Source organism: Maylandia zebra, linkage group LG11 (genome assembly GCF_041146795.1).
Source record: "Maylandia zebra isolate NMK-2024a linkage group LG11, Mzebra_GT3a, whole genome shotgun sequence".
Classification (NCBI taxonomy): domain Eukaryota; kingdom Metazoa; phylum Chordata; class Actinopteri; order Cichliformes; family Cichlidae; genus Maylandia; species Maylandia zebra.
Window position 1 is genome coordinate 38,417,148 of NC_135177.1, and position 17,209 is coordinate 38,434,356.

General features: G+C 44.4%; 1 protein-coding gene across 1 annotated transcript; it reads right to left on the minus strand.

Moving 5' to 3' along the window:
* Positions 1 to 3,118: 3,118 nt before the first annotated feature.
* Positions 3,119 to 17,053, minus strand: LOC143421213 (2,4-dienoyl-CoA reductase [(3E)-enoyl-CoA-producing], mitochondrial-like). Its single transcript, XM_076890429.1, has 10 exons — positions 16,895 to 17,053; positions 5,298 to 5,497; positions 4,818 to 4,875; positions 4,653 to 4,739; positions 4,408 to 4,555; positions 4,136 to 4,235; positions 3,951 to 4,023; positions 3,714 to 3,860; positions 3,512 to 3,574; positions 3,119 to 3,411 (listed from the first exon to the last, which is right to left on the minus strand). The coding sequence occupies exons 1-10, from the start codon at positions 16,958 to 16,960 to the stop codon at positions 3,352 to 3,354; spliced, it is 1,002 nt and encodes a 333-aa protein (XP_076746544.1). The 5' UTR covers positions 16,961 to 17,053; the 3' UTR covers positions 3,119 to 3,351.
* Positions 17,054 to 17,209: the final 156 nt, after the last annotated feature.

Here is a 17,209-nt window from a genome sequence, read left to right on the forward strand (position 1 = left end):
GTCTTTGCTTGGCAGTTTCCAAGGCCTCAGGTATGGACAGCTTGCTGTATTTCTTAGGCACCTTATTTGTCGCACCTTTCTGCAACTCCGTTAGTTGGCTAACCTCCCTCCGTGCTACTTTGATCTTGCCCTCTAGCCTCCTTCTCCATGGAGGGTACTGCCCCTTGTGGCTGTTCAACGTGTAGCCAAGCATCTCACTGATCACTGCTGCCATATTGTAGATCAGCTTGTTAGTGTCGGTAATCGTGGTTGTAGGTATTGCCCGTAGTGCTGCATTAACATCATCTAGCAGACCTTCTGAGGGTACTTCACGTAATCTTGGTAACCGGCTACAGGGGATTGAGGTTTCAAGCTTGGCCATGATCCTATTTTTCAGGTCAGTTCCTCTCGCACTCAACGATCCTTCTCCTATCGCACTTGGGGCTATGTACCCAATCTCGGGTGGGGGTGATGATATCGCCCCCCTGACCTGGCATCCTGACTCCTCCTTGCCGTAGCATTTGTGTTGTACCTCGTCAATCTCTAGCTGTGAGAGCAGTCCCTTCTTTCGAATGTTGGAACACTGAGCTACTAGTTGTTTCGCCGTCATTGTGGATGTTGGGTATCGAAGAATCCATAGGTCCCTCATCCTATTCATGTAGCCCCTTCCGCCGGGGTTACTTGCGTAGTAGCATTCCAACAACGCCCTGTTTTCGTCTCTTGCCCACCGATGCCTTCTTGTTCCAGTAGCCCACTTTTCGTCAGGGTGCCCTGGTTCCTCAACACCTGACGCGGACCTTGTTGATCCGGGCGACGTCCGAGCCGGCATGCCTTCATATTTATTTGTCTCGCTCATGTCTGCGGTAGGCTCGCTTAGCATAGGGGGTCTAGCCTTAGGACCCTTACTGGATACAGACGCCCCAGGCAGGAATCGAACTTGCGATCCTCTGTTCCAAAGGCGTGTAGTCTAACCACTACGCTATCCAGCTGCATTGATATATATATATATATATACACACACACACACACACACTGGGTTAATGTGCAGTAGTAGCAGCAAGCAGGTGAATTCTGTACATTAATATGAATAGACATCTGACTATTTTACAGGATAGACAATATAAACATATTTAAAGTTAAAGGAATTGAAATGTACATTGTGCCTTGGTTTAGTGTCTGGAAGAGAGTCCTGTCTCAGTCAATTATAGATGATGTCAGGATGGGTGTTCTTGAGTGGAGATTCGTGTCTGGCAACTTGGTGCGTGGCTGTGAAAGAGAGATACAGAATGAGATAAGGTAGTTTGCAAGTTGTGTACAAAATCACAGCGGTGGCCTGCGCTAACTAGGGTTAGCTGAGAATCTGGCGAAGAGAGGTCGTGTGCGCTGGCCTTATGAGTCCCCGGCTTAATTACCCACAGGTGCGAGCAATAAGCAGAACACAGCGCTGTGAAATTGAAGCGTGTTCTTCTAAACTCTATGAACACTCCATCAGGAAAACTCTAGTGTGAGGAGAAAACCCCTAACATGTGACATCAGTGTAAATTAAACCTCATCATACAGGCTGATCAGCCTCATCAATGTCGATGCTAAATTACTATCCAAGCTATTAGTAAGGAGGCTTGAGGGCATTCTCCCACTTCTTATAAACCCTGATCAAACAGGCTTTATCCAAAATCGTTTCTCATCTACAATTAGACGACAATTAAATATTATACAATACTCGAATCAGACAAATTATAATATGTTATATCCTTAGATGCCGAAAAGGCATTTGACAGAATCGAGTGGACATACTTATTTAATGTATTAAAAAGATTTGGCTTAGGCGAGGGTTTTATTGGATGGATTAAAACTATTTACAAACTTCCAAAAGCTTGTGTCATAACTAATGGTGTACAATCAGCATTTCCACTGCAGAGCGGCACGAGGCAAGGTTGTCCCCCGTCCCCACTCCTCTTTGCATTAGCACTTGAACCTCTTAGTTGTCTGTGACAAAAAAAAATTACAAACGGAGATTAATAATAACCCAATTATTTATAATACAATAAGGGTTTGGAGGGAAATGCGTAAAAGATTGGGTAGAGAAGACTGCACTTCATTCTTGACTCCTTTACTGAGAAACAAAGAATTTGTTCCAGGAATGTCTCGCAGTATATGTTCGATGAGCGGCACAAAAATGAATTAATTAAGGGTAATTGGCGACTTGTTTCAAAACAACACACTGATGAACTTTGAGCAACTGTAGTCAAATTTTAATATTCCTAGAGACCATTTTTTGGGGTTTCTCAAGGTTTGTAATTTTGTTAAAAATTCCAAAATTCCACAGTCTTTAACATCGGTATTAACATAGGTAGATCCACTTTTACTTGCAACCGTTTGCGAGAAACCCAATACAAAATCCTACACTGCCTATACATAGCTCATAGCTATAGCTAATGTCTTGCATAAGATCACACCTCATATTTCCCCCTTCTGTAGTACATGTCAAAAAGAAACTGGCACTTTTTTTATTACTTTTGGGAATGCAAATTAATCAAAAGATTTTGGAGCTCCATATCTCAAGAACTAAGTAATATCTCTAAGAATCGGCTCCAAAGGGACCCCGGATATTTTCTCCTCAGCCTACCCTCAAAAGAATTAACATTAAATCACTTGCAGCGCAAACTATGTGATAAACTATTGGTGCTAAAGCTAGGAAATGTATTCTCATTAACTGGGTTAAGGATAAACCTCCCTCTTTGTGGCACAGGGAATTATTTAAAGTTGTTCCTCATGAAAGAACCGCTGCTGTTTTAGGAGGACATGAGGATCTGTTTCTCAATGTTTGGTCCCCTTTGCTTATTTATTTGCCAAATGATCTGTCCCAACTGTTGAGGGGGGGTGGCTGCTTTTAAGATGTCCTCAGGTAAATAGGAAGTCTTTTTTTGTTTCTTTCTTGTTTGTTTCTCTCTTCTTTCTGTTTTCTTTTCTTTTCTGTTTTTCCCCGATATGCGTATTTGCACAGGTATATGACTTTAATGCATGTGATTTCCTTTGGGGTTTTTTCTCTTGTCTGCTTTGTTATGTGTTTTTGCTTTTCCTGATCATGAATAAAAACTGTTAAAAGTAAAAACGCAAAAACAAAAAAGAAACTCAGACCTCAGAAGATGACCTTTTTTATTATCAAACTGTCCAAAGCATTTACACTGAGTATGTGCAAACAGTCATGTGACAGCCTCACCCCAGCTGTAAGCTAACAGGTTGGCTATTGAAGATCAGCTGATTGATCATTCATTCACTTATCTGAACTCCTGTCAGGTTTATAATTACATCGTCACTGCAGAGAGTGATTTGAATGACTGTGGTGGTCTTATGATGAGTGTCACTGTGCTTTCAGGATCCTTTGGTCTTTCTGATCATCGCCTCCAGTAGCTTCCACTGATCGGGAGTCACCTGAGACACAAAGAGTTGAACAAATGTTAATACAGTAAATAGGTGGAGCCACTGAATATTCAGGTGTGAAATTGGCAGAGGGACACAATGCGACACTCACACTGCGCAGTTCATTAAACTCTCCTGCGAGTGACACATACTCTCCTCCATCAAACCGAATCACCTGAAAACAAACATGCAGTTCCTGTTACATTCAGCAGGAAGTTCAATCTGACCAATTAGTGGCGCCTCGCAAATACACCTCATGAACCATCCAACCCTACAACTGTTTGACCTTTGACCCCAGGTCATTTTAAACTCACAGCTCCAGACATCCAGGAGGCATAGTTGCTGCTCACATAAGCCGCCAGGTTTGCGATCTCAGCTGGTGTGCCGAGTCGGCCCGTTGGGATGCGGTCGATCATGGCCTTCTCGAAGGCTCCAGTTGGGTCCAAACGGCTGAAGGCCCCCTGAAACCCCCCAAACAAGCCAAAAAACCTAAACAACAACAACAAACTGAAGATAACAAACACCAGCCGCTACAGTCACGTGGGTGGCACCTTTGTTCTGATTGGTCCAGGCTGGATGATGTTGAATCTGTGGCCATAGCGCCCCCATTCTGCTGCCAGAGACCTGAGACACAGCCACAACACTAATAATGCTAACCACAGGTGATGCTGTGAGACGTTCAAGGTCATCTAACCTTACAGAGTGACCTCCGAAATCAAAATGGAATTTAACCTACTTGTAGAGCGCCTCAACTCCGGCCTTTGCTGAAGCACTCGGGACCACAAAACCAGAACCAGACTCAGCATATATGGTGGTGATGGCAAGGAAGGATGCTCCTAAACAAACAACAATAAAAACCAGACCGCAACATACCTGATACACATGATCAGAGCGAGACAGTGAAAGACATCTGAACAGATTCTCGGAGAGAAGTCTCGAATGCCAAAAAAGGTGGCACTCTATGCCTAAAGAGCCAATCAACAGCTGGACAGGAAAAGGTTTCTCTACCTTTCTGGTTCTGGATCAGCCTCTTTCCGAGCTCCAAGGTGACAAACGCTGTCCCGTTCAGGACGATGTCGGTGATGGTCTTCCAGGCGTTTGGCGACAGACGTTCTGACGGACAGACAAAGTTTCCTGCAGCATTGTTGATTATTACCTGCACCAATCAGGATGGAAGGTTTGGGGTACGGGTCAGCCAATGAGGGGCCTCAGAGATCCAGAAAGAGGTGAGTGTTTGGTGTGTGTGTGCTTACATCAGGAAGTCCAGTCAGAGCCTCAATCTGATCAACACATTGAGAGACGGCCTGAGGATCTCTGACATCACACTGCACCGCATGCACCTGAGGACAAAGAGACAACTCGTTTGGACCAGGACAGATTACACAGAGTCTGTACTGGATCCAGATTCTGGTTCTGACCTTGTTTCCAGTTTGGCTGCTGATCTCCTCAGCTGTCCGCTGCAGGACGTCCAGCTTCCTGAAGCACAAACCAAGATGGAATCAGGGTTCAGACAGTGCTCGCGGCTGGTTTTGAGTTCTGGTGGCTGCTTGGTTTAAAGAGGAGATGGAGGAAGATCCGAATGTTGCTCTGATGAAAAAGGCACCGACTCATCTATAAAGTCAGGTTACTGAAGAGGAGAACTCAGAGGCTCTCTAGAGTTCTGGTCTAATGTATGAAAACAGGTTTTCCCTGCTATCAAAAATAACTGAGGTAAACCTCAGTGTGACGATTCTTAATAATGAGAGAGGAGAGGTTAAAGTTAACGGTGCGGTTTTAATGGGCCTCTCTTCACCTTCACCAGCTGGTTCTGTAGGATCTCTGCAAACATCGTGATGAAATCGACAGTTCCTGCGCTGACGATCAGATTTAAAACAGATTATGGTCATGTGACCTCTAACCTGCTGGCAATGATGCACTGCGCTCCCAGCTGCGACAGGGTGGCAGTCATGGCGCGCCCCAGCCCTGTCCCTCCTCCTGTGATGAAGGCCATACGGTTATTGAAGCTTCCCGAGGGCAGCATGGCGTCTTCAAGGGGCGGAAAAAAGTTGGCCTGCGACCCGGAGCGGAGACCTGTTGACCCGTGGAGCCTCGACTGGAGCTGCAAACACATACGATTAATCACTTCATCAATCCGGTAAAAGTAGTGATTGATTACATTGAGCATCAGTTAGCCTCTTTATTGATAGACTCTTCCAATTTGAACTCTCAAAATGTACCTGACAGGTGAGTCCTTCTAGTAAATAAGTGTGTAACTGAGTCGGGGCTTATTGATCTCATTAATCTCCTGACAGGAAGTTCATCTAACCACCACCAATCGCATGCTTATTTACTCTGATGAAACTGATCAGTCTCATTGCTCTACGGAGTATCAGGGCCACGTTAAGAAAAACCTGTTAATAATCGTTTGGAGAATAAAGTGAAAATGTGCAGGTTACAGTAGTTGTGCGGCTGTTTCATATTGTGAAACCTGCTGTAAATCAATCTGAGGCGGACTAACTGTTATTTAAAATCCTCTGCAGGTTAGAGCAGGATAAACAGGTTAGTTTGCTGCACTGCGATGGTTTAAAGTAAAGAACACAGTTACATCAAGTGTAGCAGAGATTCATATGAATTTTAGCTGATGATGGTTGTATAGTGCAGGGGTCGGCAACCTTTCTGATGATGAGTGCCATCTAAAATTTCCTCAGAAGTCAATGTGCCATATGACTGCATTAGCAATAAATGTAATAACGCTTTATATGAACAGTTACACACTATATAGAACCACTTTATAGAATTATATTTGTTCGCAGATGTTGGCAGCTATCAGCGAATAGTTATCAGCTATTTTGAAACAAAAAAAGGATCAAAGGTTTTTATCCATAACATCAAATGAACTGTACAACAGAAAATCCAAATGCTATTTATGGTCTCCTCACAACAATGATAAGAAAAATAAACTGGGCCAATATGGCATGTTTGTTAATACAGAGTAGACTTGTAGTCAAGACCACCTAAACTGAGACAAAGACAAGACCAAGACAAAAAAAAAGTCTTTAAACTGCAGCCAGATGCTGCTTCGTTTACGGGTGTCGGGCATATTTATGTGTTTTTGCACTCGCATAGCCCTCCTCACCGCTGTCTACTGTCTCACTCATTTACTGAGAGGACAGACGCACGCTCCACTTGACTGTCGCATCTCTCACCCTCTCTGTATATTATCTTAGATCCTCGCATGTGACTGGCCACAATATGGAGGGATTGGAGCAAGGGGTGGGCGATATAAACAATATACGATAGAAACGATATAAATTTGGCCAACGATAGAGATTTTGACTATATCGCTCTATCGCGATAGCGCATGTTGATGATGTCATCAAGCTGCGCCTGTTTTGGTCGAAAGCATCGCAACGGCTGCAACCATTATCATCTGGAAATTATGGCGGGCGACAGTCATAGCAAAGAGATGAAGCACTTTTGAAATATGGGGAAAGCCAAAAACTGCGCTTCCTCCACTTCCGTAACATCGATTCATTAATGTTGAATTCTCTCGCAGCTGCTCTGTTCCCATGTTGTTGCAGTATATTAATAACTAACCTCGTATTGTGGATGAATAATCTCAGTTGTTCTCCTGACTGAAGTTTGGCCCGTGTATAGCATCCTGCTATGCGACTGCATTTGTCCCTGACCACCAGAATCCCTCACGTTAACTTTTATCGAGTGGGAAAAAAGTTGGCTTCATCCTCCAGCTTCACTGTGCTAATGTTATGCTAACATAGCTGTGTTGCTAGCAATCACGTAGCACAACATTATATACCAGGTAGTCCAACTTCAGTAACCCTGCAAACGCCACTGCTGTTTAGTTTTCTGTCTTTATGTTAGAAGTGGCAGCAGAGCTGTACGTTTGAATTAGTTTCAAAAATCTCAGTCAGAACATGGTATGAAATGTTTAGGTGGAAGCTAGCGAGCTAACTTCCTGTTAACTTCTAACTCTGTGAAATTTAATGAATTCTGTTTTCATGGATGCCTGGATGTAAAACTTAATTGTTACACCTGGTAAAGCAGCAACGCTGATGATTTAATTAAAGATGAAAGAATTTAGACCGTTTTTAAACTCTCAGTGTCTTTGACTTTGGGACCTGAAGGCGACGGAGTTTTGGACGCAGATTACTCCGCGAAGCGCCTCACTACGGCAGCCGTAATGCTCTGACGATCCATCAAGCAGTGCTGCTTACCAAAGTTACACTAAAACATTTTTAACAGATTTCTGCAGCCAAAATCGGTTCGAGGTCAGTAAGCACAACCAGAATTCATACATAAGGTACACTCTCGATTTTTGAGAGTGGGGGGGGGGGGGGTTAGAAATGACTGAAAGATTTATTAGGCTGTGTTTTGTTCAAAAAAAGAATGACTTCATATAGGAAAAAAATATATATCACATATGAAGGGCACCTTAAACTAGTTTTTTAATTAAGCAGCAAGACAGTCTTTTAGTGCGCATGCGCCAACCAGCGTGCAGCCTGTTACAGTCGCTCCTGCTTTTTCTCTTAGTTTAGCTCTGTTTTCTTACGTATTCTTTTTTTCTGACTTGTATTTTCATCCGTTTATTATCTTTTACTCAATCATGTGGATTGAGAGAGTTTTTGTTCTTCTGGTGGCCGTGGAACTGTTACTTTTATCATGGAACGGGACCGCGGCACATCTCCTACACTCACGGACTGTTTACTCCAGAGATCAGCTGATCGCCCTGATGCCGGCCGGCTCGCTGGCCAGGCCCGCAGAAGTACCAGCTGAAATTTGGAGGAAAACACATCGGGGATGCAGAGGTCAAGGACAGAAGAGAAGAAAGAGACGGTGAGACAGCAGAGGCTCGAAGCGAGGAGGAGGTATAAACCGTGTCTGCCGTCTATCGTGATGGGAAATGTGCGATCGTTATCGAATAAAATCGACGAGCTCTCAGCACTGGTGCGGAGTCAGAGGGAATACCGAGAGTGTAGCCTGATGTGTTTCACCGAATCATGGCTGCACCAGGACATTCCCGATGAGAATGCTTCCGTGGAAGGCTTCCACACTGTTCGGGCGGACAGCGACAGCATCGCTAGCGGTAAGCGGAAAGGAGGTGGGCTTGCTGTAGTTAACAACCGGTGGTGTAACCCTGCCAACATAACAGTCAAAGAAAGGATTTGTTGCCCGGACACTGAACTGTGTGCTGTTGGACTCAGGCCGTATTATTTACCCAGGGAATTCTCTCACGTCATCTTGGTGGCTGTTTATGTTCCTCCCTCTGCTAACCCCACAGCTGCATGTGACACTATCCACTCTGCCATAGCTCGGTTACAGACTCAGCACCCGAGTGCCTTTATTGTGATCTCGGGTGACTTCAACCATGTATCACTGGACAATACACTAACAACATTCCAACAATATGTGGACTGTCCCACCAGGGGAGAGAAAATTTTAGACCTACTGTATGCTAACGTCAAGGATGCATACAGCTCCTCCTCCCTCCCCCCACTTGGTAGGTCAGATCATAACCTGATTCACCTCACCCCCCGCTATGTGCCAATTTTGAGGCGGGAACCTGTGACCACCAGGACTGTTAGGAGGTGGTCAGAGGAGGCCTTAGCAGAACTACAGGGCTGTTTCGAGGTGACCGACTGGGAAACACTCTGTGAGCCTCACGCCGAGGACATCAATGGGCTTACTGAGTGTATCACAGACTACATAACTTTCTGCACCGACTCCATTGTTCCAGCTCAGACTGTTCATTGTTACCCAAATAACAAGCCGTGGGTGACTAAGGACATCAAAGCCCTCCTCAACAACAAGAAGAGGGCTTTCAGAGGGGGCAACAAAGAGGAGGTGAGGAAGGTCCAGGTGTTACTAAAGGACAAGATCAGAGAGGCTAAGGACAATTACAGGAGGAAGCTGGAGTGGAAACTCCAGCTTCCTCCTGGTGGTTGGATGCATCAGCAGGGATGATGAGACAGAGTACCGGGCTGTGGTCGACTCCTTTGTCACGTGGTGTGAGCAGAATCATCTGCAGCTCAACGTGGCAAAGACCAAGGAACTTATCGTGGACTTCAGGAAGACCAGGAAACACTTGACCCCTGTTTCAATCCAGGGGTTCAGTGTTGACATTGTGGAGGACTATAAATACCTTGGAGTACACATTGACAATAAACTGGACTGGGCTAAAAACACCACAGCACTTTACAGGAAGGGCCAGAGTTGTCTCTATTTTTTGAGGCGACTGAGGTCCTTCAACATCTGCCAGAAAATGCTGAGGATTTTCTACGAGTCTGTTGTGGCCAGTGCGATCCTCTATGCTGTTGCATGCTGGGGGAGCAGGCTGAGGGCAGCAGATGCCAACAGACTGGATAAACTGATCCGTAAGGCCAGCAATGTTGTGGGGATGGAGCTGGACTCCCTCAAGGTGGTGTCGGAGAGGCGGATGCTGTCCAAGATAAAGACAATGTTGGATAACACCTCCCACCCACTCCATGACATGCTGATCAGTCACAGGAGCTCGTTCAGTGAGAGACTGAGATTACCCATGATGCACCACTGAACGACACAGGAAATCTTTCCTGCCTGTGGCTCCCTGTACAACGCATCCACCTAACACACTGGTTACTGCAACAGCTACACCCTTCTTGCACATGTTCTTTTTCAGCTATTTATTAATAAGTGACTTTTATGTATATATATATGCCTGTATATATGGTGCTATTCTTAGTTAGTGTGTTGTCTGTCTTTGTTAATGTTTGTTTATAATGGAGCACTGTAACGAAAAATAATTTCCCCCAGGGATCAATAAAGTATTTTGATACTGATTGATTGAGAACACAGTCAGGGCTGTATCAAGACACGAGGACTAAACCCCAATTCAACCAGACCCAGAACTGATCTGGAATTAAAACAGGACTACAACAGTTCAAAATCAGGACTACTTAGGACTTAACCAAAACAGAACCAGAATCAAAACTAGACAATAGTAGCACTAAAAATCATCATAGACCTGCACTACACTTATTGTTTAATTATACCAAAGTCCACTATTTAGATTCAGAAACGTTTATATAATTATTTAGCCTTGTTGAGCAAACAAGCCTGCAAAACTTAATAAATATGAATTCGAAAAGAAACAAATGGCATCTAAAAAGGAAACACTAAGTACTGGATACATGTTCTGATGAGTTTTGGCAAACAACCATTTGACTAAATGGCCTGCATTTGTATAGCGCTTTCCTCAGTCCCTAAGGACCCCAAAGCGCTTTACACTACATTCAGTCATCGGGCTAGCGATTTTGCGAGCCCTGCAGGCTCTGTGTTTTGCCTTATATGCATCCACAGGTGTGCCACCAATTTACTCACATGGACTCTACTAACCTATCAGAAGCTTCTTCACTCACCCCGGTTCTATCAGCCATCAGGGCTGGGGAGCAGGGGGGAGGTGCTGGCCGTCAGATTGGGGTCTGGGATGCGGGGCCTCCCTGCTACTGCAGATAAGGAGGTGGTCCGCTTGCCTCCACCCCAGAGAGAAGGGTTACATCTCCTGGGTCTAGGTGCGGCTTGCCCCTCTGGGGGCGGGGGTACCTGGACCTGGGATATAGAGTATGTTTGGGGAGTGCGACTGTTTGTGCAGTGTCTATTTGTGTCTGTCTACACGTTGGGTGAGTGCCGAGTATTTGGTTGTGTATATGGGGGTGGGAATGCACGTTTTATGTCTGCGTGCGCCTGTTCGTCTGTGTCTATATGTCAGCTTGGGTCTTAGACTTCACCTCTCTGGGAACATCTCAAGCTCTCCGAGGTACGGAGGCCTATCTCCGCTCACCACACTCCCTGCCAGTTGCTGATGCCCTTAGACGTTGGTGTGTTGGTGGTTCTTGGTGTCTGGGGCTGGGGGCTCATGTATGTACCGGCTCACTCCTGGTGGCCGATTGGCGGGGCCTGGCGCCTGTGGCCCGGCTGGGCCCCTTCCGGGGGGTGGGGTACAGCCTGAGGCCTGGTCCTCTCTGGCACAGCTGGCTGCCGGCAGAGCCCGCAGGCACGCCACTGCAACCCCCTCTGGCCTCTGCTCCGTAGCTGCTGGGTGACCTCTCCTTTGGGGCTATACTCAGCTCTTCCCAGGAGGGTGGCACGGTTCCCCCCCTTTGGTGGTCCTCCTCGGCTCCTCGTACTCTGGGGCCTCTGGATGTCTGGGGCCTGGAGCTCCTCCATACCTGCTTCATGCCCTGGGGGACGGGGCTATGGCTCCCCACACTTCCTAGCAGATCGTTACATGGAGAAACCTTTGGAATACAAGCATGCTGATCCACACAGGTATACACCCGGGTGTTCACAGACGCGGACTACAGCTTTCTTGGCTGCTGCCTCAAAGCACATTGTGCGCTGTTTATCTTGCGTGCTGCACAATATTGTTTAATGTTTAGCATCTACTGTTATCTACTGCTAGCTAGTTTATTGTGATGGTGCTGTTTTTTTATTATGTTGCTCTTTGTTGTTTGCTTTCTCTTCTGTTTTTTTTCCTCCATACAGGTGATCCAGGCATTTTTTTTTTTCTTTCTTCCCCCCCTTCTCACCGTCTCTTCTCCCCTTTGGTTTTCTTTCTCTCCCTCTCTTTCTTTCATTCTTTCTCCCTGTCCTATCCCCCAGTCATGTCTGTCCCGTTTGTAGCAACCAAAAATAAAATAAATTCATAATTATAATAAAGGTCAATCAAATGGACCAATATGGCAAGGCCATGATGATCCACTTGGTAAAATAAATCCGCTTGGCATCTTTCTTGGCCTTAAGACAACAATTCTGATGGCTAAAGATCCAAACGGGACACACAAAAAAAACAAACAAAAAAACCCAAAAAAAAAACAACAACTGCCAGCTAGCAACGTCCCTCTCACCGGTAGGTTAAGTTATTTTTAGCCAATTACAAGTTGAACCTGGTAGTTGGGGTTGTTAGCTAAGATACCATCATTAAGAAGCGGCACAACTAATGCATTTTCATTTCATTTTTTTTTTTTTTTTTAATTTTATTTGTTTCACACATGGTTCAGCAGTATTTGATTTCCTTCACACAAGTCCTCATTCATATTAATATAGCACCGCACCCATAGGTGAAAAGGAGCAGGAAGAGGAATAAATTGTTATAAGCACCTGCCCCCTATCTGAACTCCAATCAATCTTACAAGTGGGCGCACTCTAACATTGATCTATATTTAACAATGCAAAACAAAACAACAAATGAATATAATCAACAATATACAATTCTACTAATATAAAATACTACAAAAATACTACTCTTGCACCGGTTTTCAGCCAACAGGTCCTTAGACAGGCAGCCAAAATCATCAATGACCCCTCTCACATTCTTCACCCCGCATTTCAGTGGCTCCCCTTCGGGCGGCGCCTCCGCTGCATTTCCTGCAGGACTAACTCCAGCTGATAAGACCATTCCCCACACCAGAAACATAAACTCTTCTTATACTACCGACAATTCATTCACTTATAGTCACTTACAGTTATTTACTGACCTTTCAGTCACTTTAATTTTAAAACTGTAAAATTTTAAAACTGTGTATATACTGTATATTCTGTGTATTTATTATCTCACTCTTATTACCTGTTTATGCCCTGTCCTTATCTTCAACGTCATGCTGCTCTGTTGTATGTTAATTGCCCCCTTGGGGATAAATAAAGTCTCTCTGATTCTGATTCTACTTGATGGCACAGAAGAACTGTTCCTTCCACATTTAGCCCAGTTATCGTTTTAAGCGTGTAACACATTTTAAAACGGTGTATATTTGTACAACTCTTAAGATTATCATGAAGAGAATTCCATGTTCTTATACCGCTAACCGTCAGACACATTTGCCTTTGTGAGGTCCTAGCAAACTGATGCCTCAAATAAAATTTCCTTCTACAATCCCCACTTCCTGAACACAATACAAATAAACTTTGTAACTTCAGAGGTAATGTATTATTTTTTGCCTTGAACATGATTAATAATGTTTGTAATTTCACTAAATCTTATAATTTCAACAAATTCGATTTTATAAACAGATTATTTGTATGTTCTCTATATTTAACATTATGAACCGTTCGTACCACTTTCTTCTGTAACAAGTATACAGGTTTTATATTACTCGCATATGTATTCCCCCGCACTTCAGCACAGTAACTGAGATAGGGGGAAATTAGTGAGAAATATAAAATACTAGGGCTGAACGATATATCGCATTTGCGATAATATCGCGACATGATCAAGTGCAATTTTCTAACCGCAAAGGCTGCGATTATACTCTGGACATGTCCAAATTCATGGGCTGCATCCTCCTGAGGCCGCATTTGTAGACCAATTACGTCACAGCGACGTGCCGAAGGCTGTCCAAATTCGTAGACTCCTCCGAATGTAGCCGACAAATGCGTCCCCCTTTTCCCCGAATTTGAAGGATGGGTCGGGTGTGTCCTTCGTGGCCCACCATATCCCAGCCAAACTCCAGTTTCCAACAATGGTGGCCGCTACTAAGTTTTAAAATTACTCTTATTAATCTTTCTGGGTCACAAAATAAACTTTTAACATATTTTCAGGCGAGAAACTAGTTGTGTAAACATCAAATATCTGCTCGGTTTATCAAGATATCGCATATTTGCAAAAGTGCTTCGACGTTTTCGGAGGCGTCTGTTACCCACCAGCTCGACAGCTAGCCGGGAGCTCGAGGGTTACTGATGCGGCCGAGAACGGCACATCATTTTCAGATCACCGCGGACTTTCGCTGCTCGGGTTAAACGTAATATATATAAGTCACTTAGACAACCTAAAAATGTTATTGTTGGGCTTTTTTCAGTGTTTTGTTTGTTCGTGAGTAAATCGGTTTGGCTGAGATTAAAGTTATTAGATTAGATTAGATAAAATAAAACTTTATTAATCCCCCGGTGGGTTCCTCCTTGGTTTTCACACAGCTGACTAAACGTCAAACAGAAAACTTATTAAACAGAAGTATGAGACAGTCGAGAATTTACACCAGTGTCTGGTTATATTTTAGATAGCAAGAAGCAGACGGCCGAGTTTATTAAACTCCACCGAGACAGCGGTGACGCTAATCAGAAGGCTAGACCGTCCAATTTCACGGCCGTTTACATCCGGCCTACCCGACCGTCTGAGGACCAGTGCGGCCTCTTCAGCTTTGCCTCTGCCACTTGAAGATGTCGTGGAGGCAGAGTTGAATAGTTACCTGTTGACCCCTGTCATTGACGGAGAGGATGATCCCTTAGCCTGGTGGAAGGTGCACAACATTCACTTTCCACGACTGTGCAAGATGGCCCGCAAATATCTGTGTGTGCCAGCCACAAGTGCCCCCTCAGAGCGTCTGTTCAGCACTGGAGGGAATATAGTGACCTGCACTCGCTCATCCTTAAAGCCAGCAAAAGTAGATATGCTGGTCTTCCTAGCAAAAAACCTGTGAGCTAGGATGATTATGGCTAGCTGAGCCATACTCATTGTGCACTTTAGTTTGTGCTGTGTTGCTGTTACTTACTGCAGATAATCAAGATGTTCAGCCAGTTTTAATTTAAAGGCGTGTTTGTGTGTGTGTTTATACAATTGCTATTATGTTTGCACTTTATGTGTAATGTTACTGACTGCAGAGATCAGTAAGATGTGTGCATTTTTTATTTATTAGTTTTATTTATTTAATATTATTTTTTAATTTAATGACTGTCTAGTACCGTATTTTCACGACCATAAGGCGCACTTAAAAGTCTTAGATTTTCTTCAAAAAGTACGGCGCGCCCTATAGCGCAGTGCGCCCTGTGTGTTGTAATGAGGACGTAGTAGAGAACACCATGAGAACGCTAAAGGGTGAAGTGTGGCAGAGTTGGAGGAAAGACTCCAGCGGTGGATCATCGAGCAAAGAACGAGCGGGAGAAGCGTTTCGACGGTCACCATTCGGCTAAAAGCAGTTTCACTTTCACTTTTTATGAAACGGTGCCATTTTTCCATCCGGACCAGGACTACGGTAGCGCAGCAACTTCCAGCGGATTATAAGGAAAAGCTGGCCATCTTCCGCCCCTACTGCAGCAAACACATCCAGCCCAGCCACATCACTAACATGGACGAGGTCCCGCTCACTTTTGACATCCCAGTGAGTCACACTGTGGAGAAGGGGACCAGCACGGTAGCGATATGCACAACGGGGTATGAAAAGTCTTCTTTTACTGTTGTGCTTGGCACAAAGAGTGGAAGGCAGCGCCGGGCGAGTTACGCCACAATTTGCGAATGGATTGTAGATGCTTGGGCTAACATGTCTGCTGGCACTGTTGTTCGAGCTTTCGCAAAAGCCGGCATCATTTCCGAGGAGCCGCACGGCACGGAAAGTGACTCTGACAGTGAAGACAGTGAACCTGTAATGTTTGATGGAGATTCAGCGCAGCTGTTCAATTCAGACACAGAGGATGAGGACTTCGATGGGTTTGATTGATGATAAAAATGTGAGTACCGAACTTTGTTTTGCTCCTGCTTTATTTTTAAATACGCACACTTGTATGCTTGTGTGTTGTTGATGATGACGATTATTGGTAATAAAAATGTGAGTACCGAACTCAGGTTTGCTCCCGCTTTATTTTTAAATACGCATACGGTACTTGTATGCGCCCTATGATCCAGTGCGCCTTATGTGTGTGTTAAATACAGTAATGGCACACATAACTGAGACTGCGCCTTTTAGCACAGTGCGTCTTATGGTCGTGAAAATACGGTAGTTCACAGATGTCGAAAAACTGAGTGTGGTAAAGCCACTGATTTTTTTTAATGTATATTTCTGCAATCTGCACATTGCACTGACTTTCATTTTAATGTTTACACCAGGGTTCCTTGTCAGCACTTTATGCTCAGATGTTTGTAAGCTAAAAATAAACTATTGTGTATGTTCAAATATACTGTTGTGATTGAAGAAGTTAAATAAAAATGTCAGTCATCAATTCATGCATCACCTCATGTCATCATAACAGAGGTCTGTCTTCCAGGAAAGAACAGTTTAAAATTAATGTAATATAGTATTGGCCATACTATATGATGTATTGCTTGTCTTTGTTTAATAATACAGAAGACAAAGACCTTAAAAAATAATCGCATATCGCATCGCAATCGCAATATTGGGGCAAAAAATCGCAATTAGATTATTTTCCATAATCGTTCAGCCCTATAAAATACGCATTGCCTTATAATCTAATATCCTGACATATACAGTGTACTGTCAGTGCAGAGGATGAAATCAGCCAGGACAGCTCAGGAAACATCTGCTCACATCTGGCTGAATTCATGGGAACTTCTAATCAACCACTCAGCTGCCTGTGCGCTGAGGCACGCGCCTCAGGTGGACATGCGATAGCTGGGTGAGAGGTCAACACCCTAAAAAACGTATTTACTCTATCATCGCTCAAACAGTCCGCTTTCTGACGTCACAGACGCCCGAGTGAGGGCATCAACAAAATGCTGCATAATTAAAGTTTCCCTCACGCGCACAGCGGAGCTCCTTACGACTGCCGCGAGCCTCCCTGTTCTCCCCACGACACGCGCCGCCATCTTCGTCGGCTCACGAAGGCGTCATAACGGGTCGTACTAAGTAAAGCAGGAGCGGCAGGAACGTCAAAACGGAAAAGCTCCCAGTCCGGTTAATGCTCGGGAATCACTCGGGACTGACCTGGATAAGAATTTGTCCATTTCTGAGTTAAAGGTTGTATTAGATTTGGTTCTTGATGACGACGACGACTATTATTGATCGCCTGGTTTTGTTTTGTTTTAAAATAATAAAGTTTCTAGTTTTAAGCTAAA

What these genes read in the sequence shown, in the direction of transcription:
- LOC143421213 (XM_076890429.1), bottom strand. Translation starts at nt 16,960, where the DNA reads ATGGCGGCGCGTGTCGTGGGGAGAACAGGGAGGCTCGCGGCAGTCGTA. An exon ending in CTCTGACTGGACTTCCTGAT is followed by an intron (nt 4,556 to 4,652) that starts GTAAGCACACAC and finishes TGATTGGTGCAG; the next exon opens with GTAATAATCAACAATGCTGC. An exon ending in AGTTTAATGAACTGCGCAGT is followed by an intron (nt 3,412 to 3,511) that starts GTGAGTGTCGCA and finishes TTTGTGTCTCAG; the next exon opens with GTGACTCCCGATCAGTGGAA.